This window comes from Amblyraja radiata, chromosome 35, assembly GCF_010909765.2.
Source record: "Amblyraja radiata isolate CabotCenter1 chromosome 35, sAmbRad1.1.pri, whole genome shotgun sequence".
Classification (NCBI taxonomy): Eukaryota; Metazoa; Chordata; class Chondrichthyes; order Rajiformes; family Rajidae; genus Amblyraja; species Amblyraja radiata.
The window spans coordinates 4,590,167-4,606,300 of record NC_045990.1 but is presented as its reverse complement, the minus strand read 5'-3'; the positions used below and the strand labels follow the sequence as shown (position 1 = coordinate 4,606,300).

At 45.5% G+C, this 16,134-nt stretch overlaps 1 protein-coding gene across 1 annotated transcript in view; it reads right to left on the bottom strand.

Moving 5' to 3' along the window:
* Nucleotides 1–16,134, bottom strand: part of cacna1a (calcium voltage-gated channel subunit alpha1 A) — a 246,753-nt gene that overhangs the window by 37,231 nt on the left and 193,388 nt on the right. Inside the window, exons 36-38 of the mRNA XM_033012279.1 lie at nucleotides 15,497–15,624; nucleotides 10,041–10,137; nucleotides 552–657 (exon numbers count right to left, since the gene is read on the bottom strand). Of these exons, the coding sequence (XP_032868170.1) occupies nucleotides 552–657; nucleotides 10,041–10,137; nucleotides 15,497–15,624 (331 nt within the window). The remainder of the gene's footprint in view (nucleotides 1–551; nucleotides 658–10,040; nucleotides 10,138–15,496; nucleotides 15,625–16,134) is intronic.

The window sequence follows — 16,134 nt, the reverse complement described above, 5'->3', positions numbered from 1 at the left end:
GTGCTATGATGCATCCCGATAAAACGCTTCCCACGGCACATCTGAAGAGGTCAGTGAGAGTTGTGGGGGGACATGCTGAATTTCCTAAGCCTTCTAAAGGGCTTGTCCCACTTTCACGAGGTAATTCACAAATTCTCCCGAGTTTTCCCCTCGATTCAAACTCGCAGAATGTTCGTAACGAGTCTGTAGGAGTTTGTAGATATATCGTAGCGGCTCGTTATGCCAGCCTTAGGTACTCGTGGCATCAGGTAAGTCGGGACATTTTTTCCAGCCCGATAAAAAATGACCATGAGTAAAAAAATGGTCGGGATGAAAGAAATTACAACTTTTTACTTGTCAGAAGAGCATTGAAATAGTGGTGGGAATTCGTGGACATACTCGTAGGAGTTCGTGAACATAGTCGTGGAAGGTCGTAGGAGTTTGTAGATTACCATGATCTAGATTTTTTTAAAACTCGGCAGAGGTTTTGAATTAAGTTGTGAAAGTGGGACAGGCCCTTTAGGAAGCAGAGGCGTTGGTGTGCTTTCTATATCGCAGCGATGATGTCTCACCTTTAGCGATTTTGATGTCCAAGGCGGTTCTGATCAAAGCCATGAGAGTGGAGTTGAAATGCACGCTGTTGTCCTCGGCAACTGGCAAGTCCATTCGCAAGAGCCTCTGTGGAGAAGCAACCACACAACAGACCTAGCCCACAGCACCATCAGCTGCCTGGTGCACAGCAGACACCATCCAGGTTCCGTTCAAATATCGCCTCAAACAATTCATTCACATTTTTTTAAATACAAAACTCAAGCACTTTGGACAAAATTGCAATCGAACACGAGGCACGCACGCACGTACACACATACACAAACGCACACAGAATCCGCGGGACATGACACAGTGCAGTGGGCATTCTCAGGTTCACTTGAGGCACTGACATCCAGTTACCAAACACAGGGGTGCAGGCACATGCAGCATGCACACAGGGATCCCCACAGAACTAGCAAGGCAGTTACACCGGACATACAAGCAATCTAAGGATAAGACGCTGGATTCCATTCGCAGCTATGCTAATGCTTAAAATCTGCTCCTCCAGTGCGATGGAGCGTCATTCAGAGATCATTAACAGCGGCATCCAGTAAATCCCCCAGTTAATTAGGGGTGGTGCATTGTATTGGCTGCAATCAGAACAATGGGATGGTTTCAAAGATATATTTTCTTTCAGAGGAGATTAAAGGCAGTAATGGAGAGAGGGAAAGGGGAGAGCGATAGAACGAGATAGCGGGAAGAGAATGGAAAGAGGCGAGGAGCCATGAGTGAGGTGCAAGAAGTGACAGAAATTCACTGGTGCTGAGTGGGGAATGGCGGGGACCGTTTCGGGAACACTTGTTTTTGTTTTAGGGATGCAGTGTGGAAACAGGCCTTCAGCCCACCGAGTCCACGCCGACCATCGATCAACCATAAACAAGTTCCGCATTATCCCACTTTTGCATCCTACACACGTTACAAAAGCCAATTCCCCTACATATCTGTATGTCTTTGGAATGTGGCAGGAAACAGGTGCCACCCGGAGAAAACCCACACTGTACAAGTGCCCTGAAGAAGGGTCTCGACCCGAAACGTTGCCTATTTCCTTCGCTCCATAGATGCTGCCTCACCCGCTGAGTTTCTCCAGCATTTGTGTCTACTTTATACTGTACAAACTTTGCACCCGTGGATCAGGATGGAACCCGGGGCTCTGGCACTGTGAGGCAGCAACTCTACCGCTGCACCACCGTGCCATCCACTGATCCTGACTTGTTCTAAAAGATCTTTCTTCAGGATCTATCTTCAGGACCCACCAACCCCTGTCTACCTGCTTCCCCTCCACCCGCCAACCCACCCTTAGCTCTACATTTCACTCCCCACCTTCCTTTCTCACTGCATTCCACCATTTGCACTCCCACTTATCACTTGGTTACTATCTCCATCCTTCCCTCTGCTACATGGACAATTTTGAACACTTCCATAACTTTCTTGGCACTCCTTACGCGGTGACTCTTGCATGCAACCAGTCTCCTTTAGTTTAGTTTGGAGCTATAGCGCGGAAACAGGCCCTTTGGCCCACCGAGTCCGCACCGACCAGCGATCCCCGCACACTAACACTAACTCTACACACACTAGGGACAATTTGACATTTACACCAAGCCAATTAACCTGCAAACCTGTACGTCTTTGGAGTGTGGGAGGCAACCAAAGATCTCGGAGAAATCCCACGCAGATCACGGGGATAAGGTACAAACTCAATATAGTACCTATCAATCAGTTGGTTAAGAAGGAACTGCAGATGCTGGTAAAATCGAAGGTAGACAAAAATGCTGGAGAAACTCAGCGGGTGAGGCAGCATCTATGGAGCGAAGGAAATAGGTGACGTTCCGGGTCGAGACCCTTCTTCAGACCCGAAACGTCACCTATTCCTTGGCTCCATAGATGCTGCCTCACCTGCTGAGTTTCTCCTGTATTTTTGTCTCCTATCAATCAATCAGTCTTGTTATCTTGCAGTCTTCCTCTTAGAATTTGCAGATGTATTGAATTAGGCAGTACATTACATTCTGCCTGTATTCAGAAGATGCTCAGACCCAAGATAAAGTGATCATCAGCTGTGAACAAATGCTGAGGTGCTTACTCAGACAGGGAGGTGGGGTTAACTCTCACCATGAATATCACTAACATCAGACTTAAGTTTTCCAACAACTCCACGTGTGTGTGTGTTACCACAGTAGCTCAGAAATGCCTTGCAATAGTGTCAATAGGTCTAACAAACCATTCTTCCCACCAGCACAGAAACCTCCTGGCACTCCTTGTAGTCTGGAAGGACATGAAATGTCAAAGAGGATGAAGGTCAGGAAAAGAGAGCCCATGGATAGAGTGGGGTAAACATACGGAGGAATAGACACGCAGAGGGTGAAATCAGAGGATGAAATTCAAAGAGCAGCTCGTTTAAAAATAAATAGATTTTGTACCAATCAGGGTGTAATGGGGTACTGATTTTGGATGATCAGCCATGATCATATTGAATGGCGGTGCTGGCTCAAAGGGCCGAATGGCCTATTCCTGCACCTATTGTCTACGGTTCTATGTAAGGGTGATCTGTACTTCTCACCAGTCTCTTTGCAATCTAGAAATGAAGGGCTTGCTCCACGTCTGATGTTTGTGGATTTTATGAATGGGAGTTTTATAAAAGTTGGGCCTGTGCTTCTGCTTCAGAATTTGGATCACTAGCTGGATACTGGAGTGTCTAATGTTAGCATCATCTCCTGCTCTTGTATTTCAGGAGCAGTTCTTGCCTTTTCTGGCTGCTTTGAATGTTTCAGTCTCATACACAGAAGAAGGCACTAAGTGCTGGACTAACTCAGCGGGACAGGCAGCATCTCTGGAGGATGTGGATAGATCTCTCTGTCGGTTTGCCCCTGAGTCCAAGGCAGAGGGCTGTCGAGAGAGCTGCCAGAGTCGACTGCTGCCCCTCTTCCGGGGTTAAGCCTCTGTCGAGGGAGCATATGGTGACTTTGGAAGCCTTCGGTCAACGCTGATCACCACGAGGTCTCAAGTGCGTCTTGGATATGAATGATCAATGTTTTAATTTAATAATGGATGTTTGCAAACTGCAATACAGTTTTGATCCTCGCAGTTATTTGCAACTGTGATTATGTAATAAAAGCTTCTTGTTGAGGTGAAACAAAGTGTACGTTCACCAAATGTGGAGGAAGGAACTGCAGATGCTGGATTACACCGAAGATAAACACAAAATGCTGGAGTAACTCAGCGGGACAGGCAGCATCTCTGGAGAGAAGGAATGGGTGACGTTTCAGGTCGGGACCCTTCTTCAGACACTTCTGACACCTGATCTATAGCGTTGAACTAGAATACAGAGACAGGGAGAGGGAAGGAATGAGGAAGCTACTGAAACAGGTAAGTGCTAACTGAATTGCTTAGTTTCCAGTGTATAACAGGGTTAACAGCTAAGGAGCAGTAGAAATGGGTGGGTCGCATTCAGTGGTGAATGGGGAGGGGGGGTATATGGACCATCCAGGGCAAAGGGCTGTAAGAGGGGAGGGGTGGGCAGTTTCCATGGGGGAGGGTGCAAGGGCAGACACTACTGCTCATAAACCCGCTGCTGATTTAAAACATCTCCTTGAAAGGGGCTCGACACAAGTTGCTGGAGTAACTCAGCGGGTCAGGCAGCATCTCTGGAGAAAAGGAATGGGTGACGTTTTGGGTTGAGACCCTTCCTCAGACCCTTGAAAGGGGAACCAGCAAAGAAGGACAGGAATGCTCTGCAGAGAGTAGTGCGTTCGGCCGAATGCACGATGGGAACTACACTCGCCCCCCCTGCAGGACCTATACACAAGGAGGTACAGATCCAGAGCCAGCAACATTATGGGGGGCCCCTTCCCCCCCAGCAACGGACTGTTCCAGCTGCTACGGTCAGGCAAACGCCTCCGCTGTCATGCTGTGTAAACAGAGAGGATGAGACGGAGTTTCTTCCCACAGGCTGTCGGGACTGTAAACTCTTATCTCACTAGGGACTAATTTACTGTTGTGTTGTGTCTCTTGAAAAAATATATTTTCTAATATGTAAATACTGATTCTGTTCTATCCTGTTCTGTTGTTTTTGCACAATCCGCAGGCATTGCCACTTTCATTTCACTGCACATCTTGTATGTGTATGTGACAAATAAAGTTGACTTGACTTGAATGGGATAAAGATCTCTTGGCAAATGTGAACCCCAGTTCCTCTCACACTCATCTGCGCTTTGAACCAACAGTTTACCAAGTCCTTTACCACTAGCCCATCTCAGAGTGTTGGCTAACAAACTATATGGGAATTATAAGAGCTATTATTGAGATAATAGGTGCAAGGTGATCACCGTACTAATGTGAAGCCCGTCATACTTATTCTAGATCTTTATTTGTGTCTAAAATTCTCTGTCTTTCCCTTTAAATGAAGCAGACCAAGGCGAATGTTTGGGATAATGAGGAACTGCAGATGTGTTGGAAAGAACTGCAGATGCTGGTTTATACCAAAGATAGACACAAAAGTTTGGTGTAACTTAGAGGGTCAGGCAGCATCCCTGGAGAACATGGGTAGGTGACGTTTCAAGTCGGAAGCCTTCTTTAGACGTCAGCTATTCACGTTCTCCAGGGATTCTGCCTGGCCCGCTGAGTTATTCCAGCATCTGGTGTCTTTCTTTGAGAATTTGGGGGAAATGGGTGACCCTGCGTTGTTCTGCTTCAGTCGGCATGGACACAAAGGGTGAACGAACGGCCTTCTGCTGTGGGGTCAATTTCTACAATCTCCCGCAGAAAGCCGGGATGAAGGGTAGCTCTGAGAACTCAGGATCAACAGATGAGAGACAGGGATCAGAAGATCCGTGCAGCAAGGAAGACCTGTGGTACTACAGGAGTTCACTGCCATAAATGGAAACCTTTATTCTTGCTAGCCCGATTCCATCAATGATAATATGCACAGTGAGGGTGTCAGAGGCTATGGGGAGAAGGCAGAAGAATGCGGTTTGGAGGGAGGGATAGAAGAGCCATGATTGAATGGCGGAGTAGACTTGTTGGACCAAATAGCCTAATTCTGCTCCTATCGCTTGTGACCTTATGGCCACAAGATCATGAAGGCCACCATCACAACCTAATCTCTGCTGCTTAAAAAACTGGGCGCATTGTATCCAAGTTTTTAAAAAAAATTGAGCTTTGGGAAAGAAGAGGAAACAGGAAACAGGAAAGAAAGGTTATCCATGGGCCAGAAGAGAGAGGGAAATCATGAATTCATGAGACTTTAAGTGAAAAATTCATGCTTCAGTTGGGTGTCTTGTTGTGCCAACATTGAAACTTTGAATAAGATATTCTGGTCTCATTTAATTACTGGACAATAGAGATTCTAGTGATTGTGTTTGCAATTCAATTTGAGTTTGGTGTTAAATATGCGGTCGTATGCACAAATTTATCATATGCACAAGCTATATTTGGTTTTAAATATGCCATCATACACACCAGTTTATTTGGTGTTTAAGTAAGTAAGTAAGTAAGTTTATTGGCCAAGTATTCACATACAAGGAATACATGTTGTATCATTGAATATATTATACATTAAATTTGTTATAATATGTGCAACACCAAATTGTCTACCACAATTGGCTAGAGTTTGGGTTGCCCCGTTGCTTGACACACGACTTGCCTATCAATGTTGGCACATCTCTGCACCGCAGCATGCAGGATGTGGATCAAGCATTCATGATAAACTAGGTGTGTGATGGTGAGGGAATAAAATGGACCAATACAGGTTAGAACTGCATTGACAGAAAGAAAAAAAAAAAACAGGTCAAAGCTGGAAAAGTTAGTAACAGCTAAACGTTGAGAGGTGGTGAACCTGGGAGAGGAATTTGTAGCTCTCCTTCAGCCTAAATACCTGAAGAGAAATTGAACTGCCCTCTCTGAAACACACAACGGAAGTCATGCAACCCGCAGGAAGGGGAGTGTGCTTTCTGTTCAACAACTTTATTTATTTTAATGTATTTTAAAAATATATTGTTTGGATCCATTAAATAAATGGTATCTCTTGCGTATCTAAAAGGTCACAATTTAGATTTGGCAAAGCTACCTCGAGGGGGTTGGATTTGAACTGTATTTATTTTCAGAGTGGCAGGGCTGTTTTAGGGCAGGGTGGGGTAAATGTTACTATATCCATCTATCATTCAGGTCTCACAGCCTCTCTGGGTCTCGTTATATCTCCAGAGGAGATCCTCTTGTGTAGGACAAGGGAACTCTGCACTTTGGTCCTCCCTCGGTCTGTGCTGGGCCTGCATCACATCCTAAATGCACGCGCTCCAGAGGTTATTGAAAGGTTGAAAGCCACAGAAGAAGGCACTAAGTGCTGGACTAACTCAGCGGGACAGGCAGCATCAGAAGGATGCGGGTGGCTCTGATTCTTTCGAGCAAGACCCTCTCTGGATGCTCACACTGTTAAAGGTTGGAATTGGTTTAAGGGGACAATGTTCTATCAAGGACCAGTGAGCAATGGCACAGACTACCATGACACCGAGGACACGGTCTAACCTTGTGTTATGGTCAATGCCTAATGGAAACAGCTATGAATTTGGTCTTGGATTTCCATTCAGTGACCTATATTGGGCCTTGCATGTCAACTCAAGGCAGGATCAGCCAGCATCAGGTCTGATGCCTCTTGCTCATCCCATCAGCCCACTGATCTACCAATACTCTAGACTAGGCTGACTTCAGATGGATAGCCAAAAGGCATGATTAAGGATAGCAGGCCCATATTATCATTGTGACCTTTAAGTTTCCATCCAAGTGCAAACCACTCTAACTGGGCAAGTTATTATGGTCCATGGAGGAAGGAACTGCAGACGCTAGTTTACACGGAAGATAAAGACAAAATGCTGGAGTAACTCAGCGGGACAGGCAGCATCTCTGGAGAGAAGGAATGGGTGACGTTTCGGGTCGAAACCCTTTTTCTCGACCCGAAACATCACTCCTTCCTCCTCTCCAGAGATGCTGCCTGAGTTACTCCAGCATTTTGTGTCCATCTTATGATCCCTTCATTGTTGGTGGAACTCCCTTCCCAACGGTACTGTGGGAGATCTTTCACCAGAAGGTTAGCGGCAGACCAAGTAGGTGGCCCACCAAAACCTTCTCAGGGACAATTTGGGATGGGCAACAAACGCTGGCCTTGCCAACAATGCCCTCAAAAACTGGGAATGCATGAGAAAAAAAGTATCTATGGACCCTGTATTGAAGAATTGGAGCTTTCAAGAGTGACTGGGGGGAAAAGTGGACTATTAAGCACTAAACTCTTCTTAATGTTAAAGAAGGAACTGCAGATGCTGGAACAATCGAAGGTAGACAAAAATGCTGGAGAAACTCAGCGGGCGAGGCAGCATCTATGGAGCGAAGGAATGGGTGACGTTTCGGGTCGAGACCTTTCTTCAGACTGAGTTTCTCCAGCATTTTTGTCTAACCTCCTCCTAATTGTTTGCTAAATTCAGAGTGCTTTATCTTTTTTTTTAAAGTGACCAGTGTGATTATAGCACGAGTGGCTTGTGGGGAACACAGGAGTTTAACAGGTTCTATGAGTAGAGCATCCCATTTATTATGTTACTGGACCAGAGCTCTGGAGCAACTGAGTTCCAATCCCACCACAGAAGCTGGGGCTATTTAACTTCCAATAATTAAATCACCTCAACTGTAGTTGCTGCTGGGTTGCCAAAATTATCAATCCAGATCATTAATATCCTTCAGTGATGGAAATTTCACCAGCGTTGTCTGGTCAAGCCAATACGTGACTCTAGACTCAATAACATGGTCGATTCCTTACTGCCTCAATTCAGGGATGAACAGCTAATGTGAGGGAAGGAACTGCAGATGCTCGTTTACACCGAAGATAGACACAAAATGCTGGAGTAACTCCGCGAACCCGAGACATCGAAACTCGACACAAAACGTCACCCATTCCTTCTCTCCAGAGACGCTGAGTTACTCCAGCATTTTGTGTCTATCTTTGGTGAACAACTAATCCTGGCATTGCACTGAGATCCACGCTCCAAGAATGAAGAGACCTATCTCTAAACCTAATTTAGTGGGACCGCTAGTGAGTGTAAGCTGAGCTAATAAGACAATGAGCGCTAAATCTTCGAAGGATTCGGAACCTCACACCATTTCTCACAAGATAGTCCTTGATGACTAACACTGTCTCAGCAGAAGATGGTAGATTGCTTGTCCGTGCTCCTAGCATGGCAGTGAGCCATTGAAAACTGTTTGAAAGGGAGGGAGAGATGGGAACATATTAAAGGGAAGTGGGGTGGGGGAAGAACACAGGAGTGATTCGCTTCTGTGAGATGTAGCAAGATCTTACTTCTAGGCTCACTGATCCTCAGTTTGTTAAATTCTAATGGCAAAGATGGAGATTTATTTCATGCACCTAGGGCCAATTCAATTGGATTTAAGAGAGAGTTAGATAGAGCTCTAGGGGCTAGTGGAGTCAAGGGATATGGGGAGAAGGCAGGCATGGGTTATTGATAGGGGACGATCAGCCGTGATCACAATGAATGGCGGTGCTGGCTCGAAGGGTCAAATGGCCTCCTCCTGCACCTATTTTCTATGTTTCTATATTTCTAATCGATATTTGAAAACCAAGAGTTGGGTCAAATTACTGTGAGGATGTGAATTAGGCGTGTTTTCAATTAACCGGTGTCGGTAATTTTAGGAGATTATTGGCTCCTAAAGGAGGGCTTGTTGGGCTCCTAAAGGTAGAAAAACTGGGTTTGATTTTAGGTAATGGTTCCGTCAACCTAATAGGTCGATTGCATTTATCAGTAACCCTCTCCCGACTCCTCCCACTTCATTTGGACTGCACGAACCCTGACCCTAGCAGTTCACAGAGCTTCCCCGACACACTGAACACTAAGGACACATTTCTACCTTATAAGCAACTTGCGTAGGACATTTCTTTCCCAGGCCTAAAGGTGGAGACATGTGTCTCAACATCTCATACATATCAGTGTAACTGATGCGGCCACTGTGCAGCGGAAATGAGGCAATAAAGAGGATGCGTCCGAGACGAAGTAAAGGGTTAAAAAAAAAAAACGGAAGGGAACAAACAAAAAAAACAAAAAAACAAAAAAATTACAAGGTTATTCTTTACGGGTCTGTCAAACACAGAAATCCACCCCAATTCCTATGCAATTGTCTTAACTATTGCATAGAGACGCACAGAAAGAGAAATCTTTGATGAGAAGCCTGTTGTGAGGAGATGCGGTCTATGTCAATGCAGTTTCTGTCCCCGACAGCAATGAACACTACTGAACCAGAGATGCCAGGTGGTTTAGGTTCATACAAGCAGCAATGTCTGAGGCTGAGGTAGATGTGCATATTCCATGCTGGATAGTCTAGCCCACTGCATTTTCCTGTACATTCTACTCCAAGAAATGCATAAACAAGGAGGAAGCACACTCATTCATTGATGCCGAGGTTGGTAGCTTTAGTGGAAGTCAAACCTTGCACGCCACCCTATGAGGACATTTCTTGCCTAAGCCCAGAGGGGGTGAGATAACACGCAATAAACTGTACATATCCTTATAATGAATGCGACCACTGGAAAAAGAATACAATCAGTTAGTGAAAACATGGCTGCGAGGGTCAAACAGAGAACTTTCACAGATTAACATCGAGCAGCGTAAAGGTATAAAACATCATCGTAAAGCACAGCACATCTGAGAATCCAATTGGCTGGTTTGCAACAGTTCTGCAGTCACACCGACCGGTGGTTGAATCCCACCCTACACAAGGTGCCATTCCCTGAGCCAATGGCTTGACCAGCAACCCAAACTCTCCATCCCTCTAATTTCCCTTCAGTCCAAGTTTAGTTTCAAGGTACAGCGCGGAAACAGGCCCTTCGGCCCACCGAGTCCGCACTGACCAGTGATCCCCGCACATTAACACTATCCTACACACACACACACACTAGGGACAATTTACATTTATACCAAGCCAATTCACCTACAAACCTGCACATCATTCATGTGGAGTTAGTTTGTGAAGGTTCTCATAAGTAGTAAAAGCTATCATCATAATTATAGCCTTAGCTGCATCTCCGATTGCCTGGGTAGGGGATAAGATGCCAGAATTAACATCTGAGATGGTGGAATGAATGTGTTTTTTTTTAGATTTTAGAGATACAGTGTGCAAACTGGCCCTTCGGCCCATCGAGTCTGTGCCGACCAGATATGCCCGCACACTAACACTATCCCACACACACTAGAATTTACAATTTTACCAAAGCCAATTAACCTACAAACCTGTGCGACTTTGGAGTGTGGGAGGAAACCGGAGCACCCGGGGAAAACCCACGCAGGTCACGGGGAGAATGTGTAAACTCAGTACAGACAGCACCCGTGGTCGGGATCGAACCCAGGTCTCTGGCGCCGTAAGGCAGCAACTCTACCGCTGTGCCACCGTGCCGCACAAGGTGGAATTGAACCTGCTTGTAATGTAACTTGAAATTAATCTACAGCAAGGCAACATCATCTACAAACCAATGATGTCAACCACTTGACAGGATAGGGGCCGGCAGATGCTTAGGAGCACCAGTGCCTGCAGCTTCCATTCCACATCCTAATCATCTCAATGGATCGCCATTATTCTTTGGGTATGGATTGTGACACCTCTCTCGCTCACTGCATGGGTGAGGAGGATGGCCATCGCATGGACTACAGTGATACTTCACCACTGCCTTCTCATGGGAATCAAACGCTGGCACCAGCAATGCCTACAGCCCAAGAATGAGCGAACAAGCTCGAACAGGGTGAACAGAGGATTCGCCAGTATGCTGAGCCGAAATCAAACTGCAGGAGGAACTCAGCGGGTCGGGCAGCGGTGGTGGGAATGGACATACAATATTTCAGGTCAGGATCCTTTTTCAAAACTCAGGAAGTGGTTAAAGCAGGTACATAACAATATTTAACATACACTTGAACAAGTACATGGATAGGAAAGGTTTGCATGGATATGGGCTACATACAGGCAGCTTGGATCTTGGTCAGCATGGACGAGCTGGGCCGAAGGGCCTGTATAACTATGACTATGATTGAGAAACCTAACCTAAGGGACGTTCATTAAAATGATTTAAAAATGCAATGAGCCTGCTACAATTCATTCAGCTCTGGAGATTAGGCTTGGTAGGTGTTAAGATTTGCTCAATGTGAATGTCTAGGACTAGAGGTCATAGCCACAGAATTATAGGACGTTCCTTTAGGAAGGAGATGAGGAGGAATTTCTTTGGTCCGAAGGTGGTGAATCTGTGGAATTCTTTGCCACAGACGGCTATGGAGGCAAAGTGGATTTTTAAGGCAGAGATAGATAGATTCTTCGTTAGTGCGGTTGTCAGAGGTTATGGTGAGACGGCAGGAGTATGGGGTTAGGAGGGAGAGATAGATCGGCCATGATTGAATGGAGGAGTAGACTTGATGGGCCGAAAGGTCTAATTCTATTCCTATCACTTACAAACCTACAAACCCGCACGTCTTTGGGATGTGGGAAGAAACCGGCCTCATTGTATGTATCAGCTATGGGTTGCCACATCTATGGACAGTCCAGTAAGCAACTACTTATGGTATCAACACACTTAATGGTAGCAAACCCTACGCTGCAGGGCAGACAACAGCTAGATGACCCCATTACTGTAACAGAATACAACCAGGGTATTGCCTTCGACACACGCTGGGAAGAGTAACTTTCAGAACAAAAATCACCAACAAACCAGACAATCAGATGTTTAAAGTTGCAGAGGATGGCAAAGATTTAATTTGCCTATTTTACCTTTGACAAAGCTTTATTCGGTGTGTTTCATACAGTCGGCAGTGGCCTTATAACAGTACTGATCACCCAATTATCTTCTTTAGTTCAGAGATGCAACGCGGAAACAGGCCCTTCGGCCCACCGAGTCCACGCTGACCAGCGATCAGCACTAGTTTTATCCTGGGCAATTTACAGAAGCCAATTAACCTACAGACATGCACATCTTTGGGAGGTGGGAGGAAACCAGAGCACCTGGATAAAACCCACACGGTCACAGGCAAATTGCACCCGAGGTCAGGATCGAACCAGGGTCACTGTGCCGCCCATAATCAGATTAGCTCTACTTATATTTAATACATCAGGGCCCCGGTTTACATAATATCCCCAATAATGTATCCCGTTATTTCCTATTTTCCTGTCTATGTGTTTGGTATTTTCCCAGCATGGATATGATGGGCCGAAGGGCCTCAGTCTGTGTTGTAAATCTCTGGAAGTCAATGACTCAAACTCCAGAATAATTTCACACTCCTCTGTACTCAGGTCTTGAGCTGACCAGCTATTGTGGCAGAAAGCGCTATTCCAATATTTACCTTTCCATTGTGGGTATGGCAGATTAAAGCAAATGTTTTAATTGCTTGGGTCTAAATAGGGAGAGTTTCTTGAACATGTAATGCCAATAATATTTTCATAAATTGCAAGGAATTTGGGGGATGATTAAGTTTTAATTTAGTTTAGTTTAGAGATACAGAGCGACAACAGGCTTTCCGGCCTACTGAGGCCTTGCCGAGCAGCGATCCCCGCACACTAACACTAGTCCCACCCACACTAGGGACAATTTACAATTTACAATTACACCAAGCCAATGAACCTACAAACCTGAGATACACAGACACAAACTGCTGGAGTAACTCAGCGGGACAGGCATCATCTCTGGAGAGAAGGGATGGGTGACGTTTCGGGTTGAGACTTTTCTTCTGAAGAAGAAGAGTGTGGGAGGAGACCAGGGGGGAGAACGTGCATACTCCGCACAGACAGCACCCAGAGACAGGATCCAACCCGGGTCTCTGGCGCTGTAAGGCAGCAACTCTACTGCTGCACCAGGGCAAACAGTGAAGCAGTAACACTTCGGTGAGCCACCAATATGGTTCTAGTAACATCTCAAAGCCAGGATACGCCTTGACAACACAATGCAACTTTAAACTGATGTAGGATGAATTTAAGATTAGCCACACATTTCCAGCACAGAACTTGCAGTAAACATTTTTTTTATGTTGTTGTTGTTGTTAAAATAACACGGTGTCCCAGAAGACATTTGACGAAGAAATCACAGCAGGGTCGACACACAACATCGTGGACAAGGCTGGTGCAATACAAATCACGAACGGAAGGGAATTTATAGAAACTTTTAGTTTGGTCTGGTGACAGAATGGGGAAGGCAGGAAGGAACATGCCCCATCAGAGAAGGACTTCATTTATTCAAGTTGGCCTCCACTATTCTACCCCTGATCAACTTATTTCCTCTGCTATTATTTTCAGTGGGCAACTTATTTTCACTTCACACAACAGGGCAGATGAGGGACATTTGTGTAGCTACTCAGCTTCCACAGTGTGGGGTCATAGACTCCAAAGATGACTGAAATGGAGAAGAATAGCAGCAATTACTCTAGCGTACATTTACCTCAAGCAAATGGGGAGGGTTTGTATTCTCTTGAAATGTATCCAGACTGTCCCCTGAATCTTGTCCCTGTCCCATTGCCAATATAATGGTGCAGGAAGGAACTGCAGATGCTGGTTTACACCGAAGATAGACACAAAATGCTGGAGTAACTCAGCAGGGCAGGCAGCATCTCTGGAGTAAAGGAATGGGTCAAGACCGTTCTTCAGACCCATCTTCTGAAGAAGAAGAACCTCGACCCTGAAACGTCACCCATTCCTTCTCTCCAGAGATGCTGCCTGTCCCGCTGAGTTACTCCAGCATTTTGTGTCTATCGCCAATATAATGATATTTTTTTTACTCCAGAGAGGTGATTCATTAAAGGTCTCTCGCTTTCTGGAGCATTTGCAGGGAGCATCGGTTGGAATCGAATCAAATCTCTATCTGGGCGCACGTGCCTACAGCAGGCAATGCTTTATGAAGACACCAAGGTTCATCGCCAGATCAACTAGAAATGTGTAACCACAATCGTTGTATGGGGAGGAAGTGACAGAACTACGGAGGCTGCAGAGGGGATTCTCAAGACTCGGAAATCAAAATACTGCAGAGGCTGGAAATGGGAAATAAGAATGGGAAATAAGGAGAGGATTCAGCGGGCCAGACAGTATCTGCAGAGAGAGGAATAGAATTAATGTTTCAGCTCAATGGCCGCACATCAGAGCTCAGAAAAGTTGGACATTGATCATGTTTTAAGCTGAGGTTAAAGAGGTTATATCATAAGGAATAGGAGTAGTATTAGGCCATCCGGCCCATCAAGTCTACTCCGCCATTCAATCATGGGTGATCTATCTCTCCCTCCTAACCCCATTCTCCTGCCTTCTCCCCATATCCTCTGACACCCGTACTAATCAAGAAAGGTTAAGCAGGGAGGTTCTACCGTCCTGAAAGAAGATGTCTATGTCAGGTCTTCCAGAAGGATGCAGGAACTAAGCCCCCACCCCACCACACCCCTTCCCACCCCAGTCCTCCCACAACTGTGGAGCTTGGGTCCGAGCTGGGAGATATTGCCGACTGTCCCCGACTCCCAGAACAAACAGTGAGCACCTTATGGCAGTCCCGTTGGTGCTAAGATACACTGCTTCCAACACCAGTGTGGATGTGGCTTGCTATTCTGCGTTTACCCAGAAAGTTTTGAACCTGTAGAGTTTTTCACCCAGAAAGTTGTGAATCTGAGGAATTCTCTGCCACAGAAGACAGTGGAGACCAATTCACTGGATGTCTTCAAGAGAGAGTTAGACTTAGCTGTGAGGGCTTACAGAATCAAGGGATATGGGGAGAAAGCAGGAACGGGGTACTGATTTTAGATGATCAGCCATGATGATATTGAATGGCGGTGCTGGCTCGAAGGGCCAAACGGCCTACTCCTGCACCTATTTTTCTATGTTTTTCCCATCTCCCGGAATTCTGCACGGGGAAGGAGACTTGCGGCAGACACAGACTTACCGGGCAGCAGGATCGTACTCAGCCCACACCCTGACGTACTCATCCAGGTGATGAGGACCCAGGATGGACGAGTCCCTTGTCAAGTACTCAAAGTTGTCCATGATCACAGCGACAAAGAGGTTCAGCATCTAATGGAGAAACACAAAACTCACAAGTTGTATGAACTACTTACTGTAGCTCTGGTTCAGCTCAGTTTATTATTACCACACAGGTACAAAACGCAAATTGGGGGAACAGCACCTCATATTTCGCGTGGGAAGATGGGAATAAATTGAACACATCTCAAAATTTATTTTTTAATTATGCTTTAATAAAAGCAAAAAAATGAATACTTAAATTTTGGAAAAATACATCAATACCAACGCTTAAAATGTGGATCGCAAGCATGTTGGACACCGCACATCTTGAGGAAATGCGATTCCTCCTAATGGATAAATCAGACCAATTCATAACGAGTTGGTCTCCACTTGTCGTCTTTTTGGAATCATATGGTGCAACACAATTGTAAAAACTAACTGTTTCAGGACTGGACGAGGGATGGTGAAGATTATAAACAATGATCTCCTTACTTCTTTTCTTTAAGTCTTATTCTTTTTTTCCTATTTTCTTTTCCTCAACTTTCTTCACTCATTCGTCTT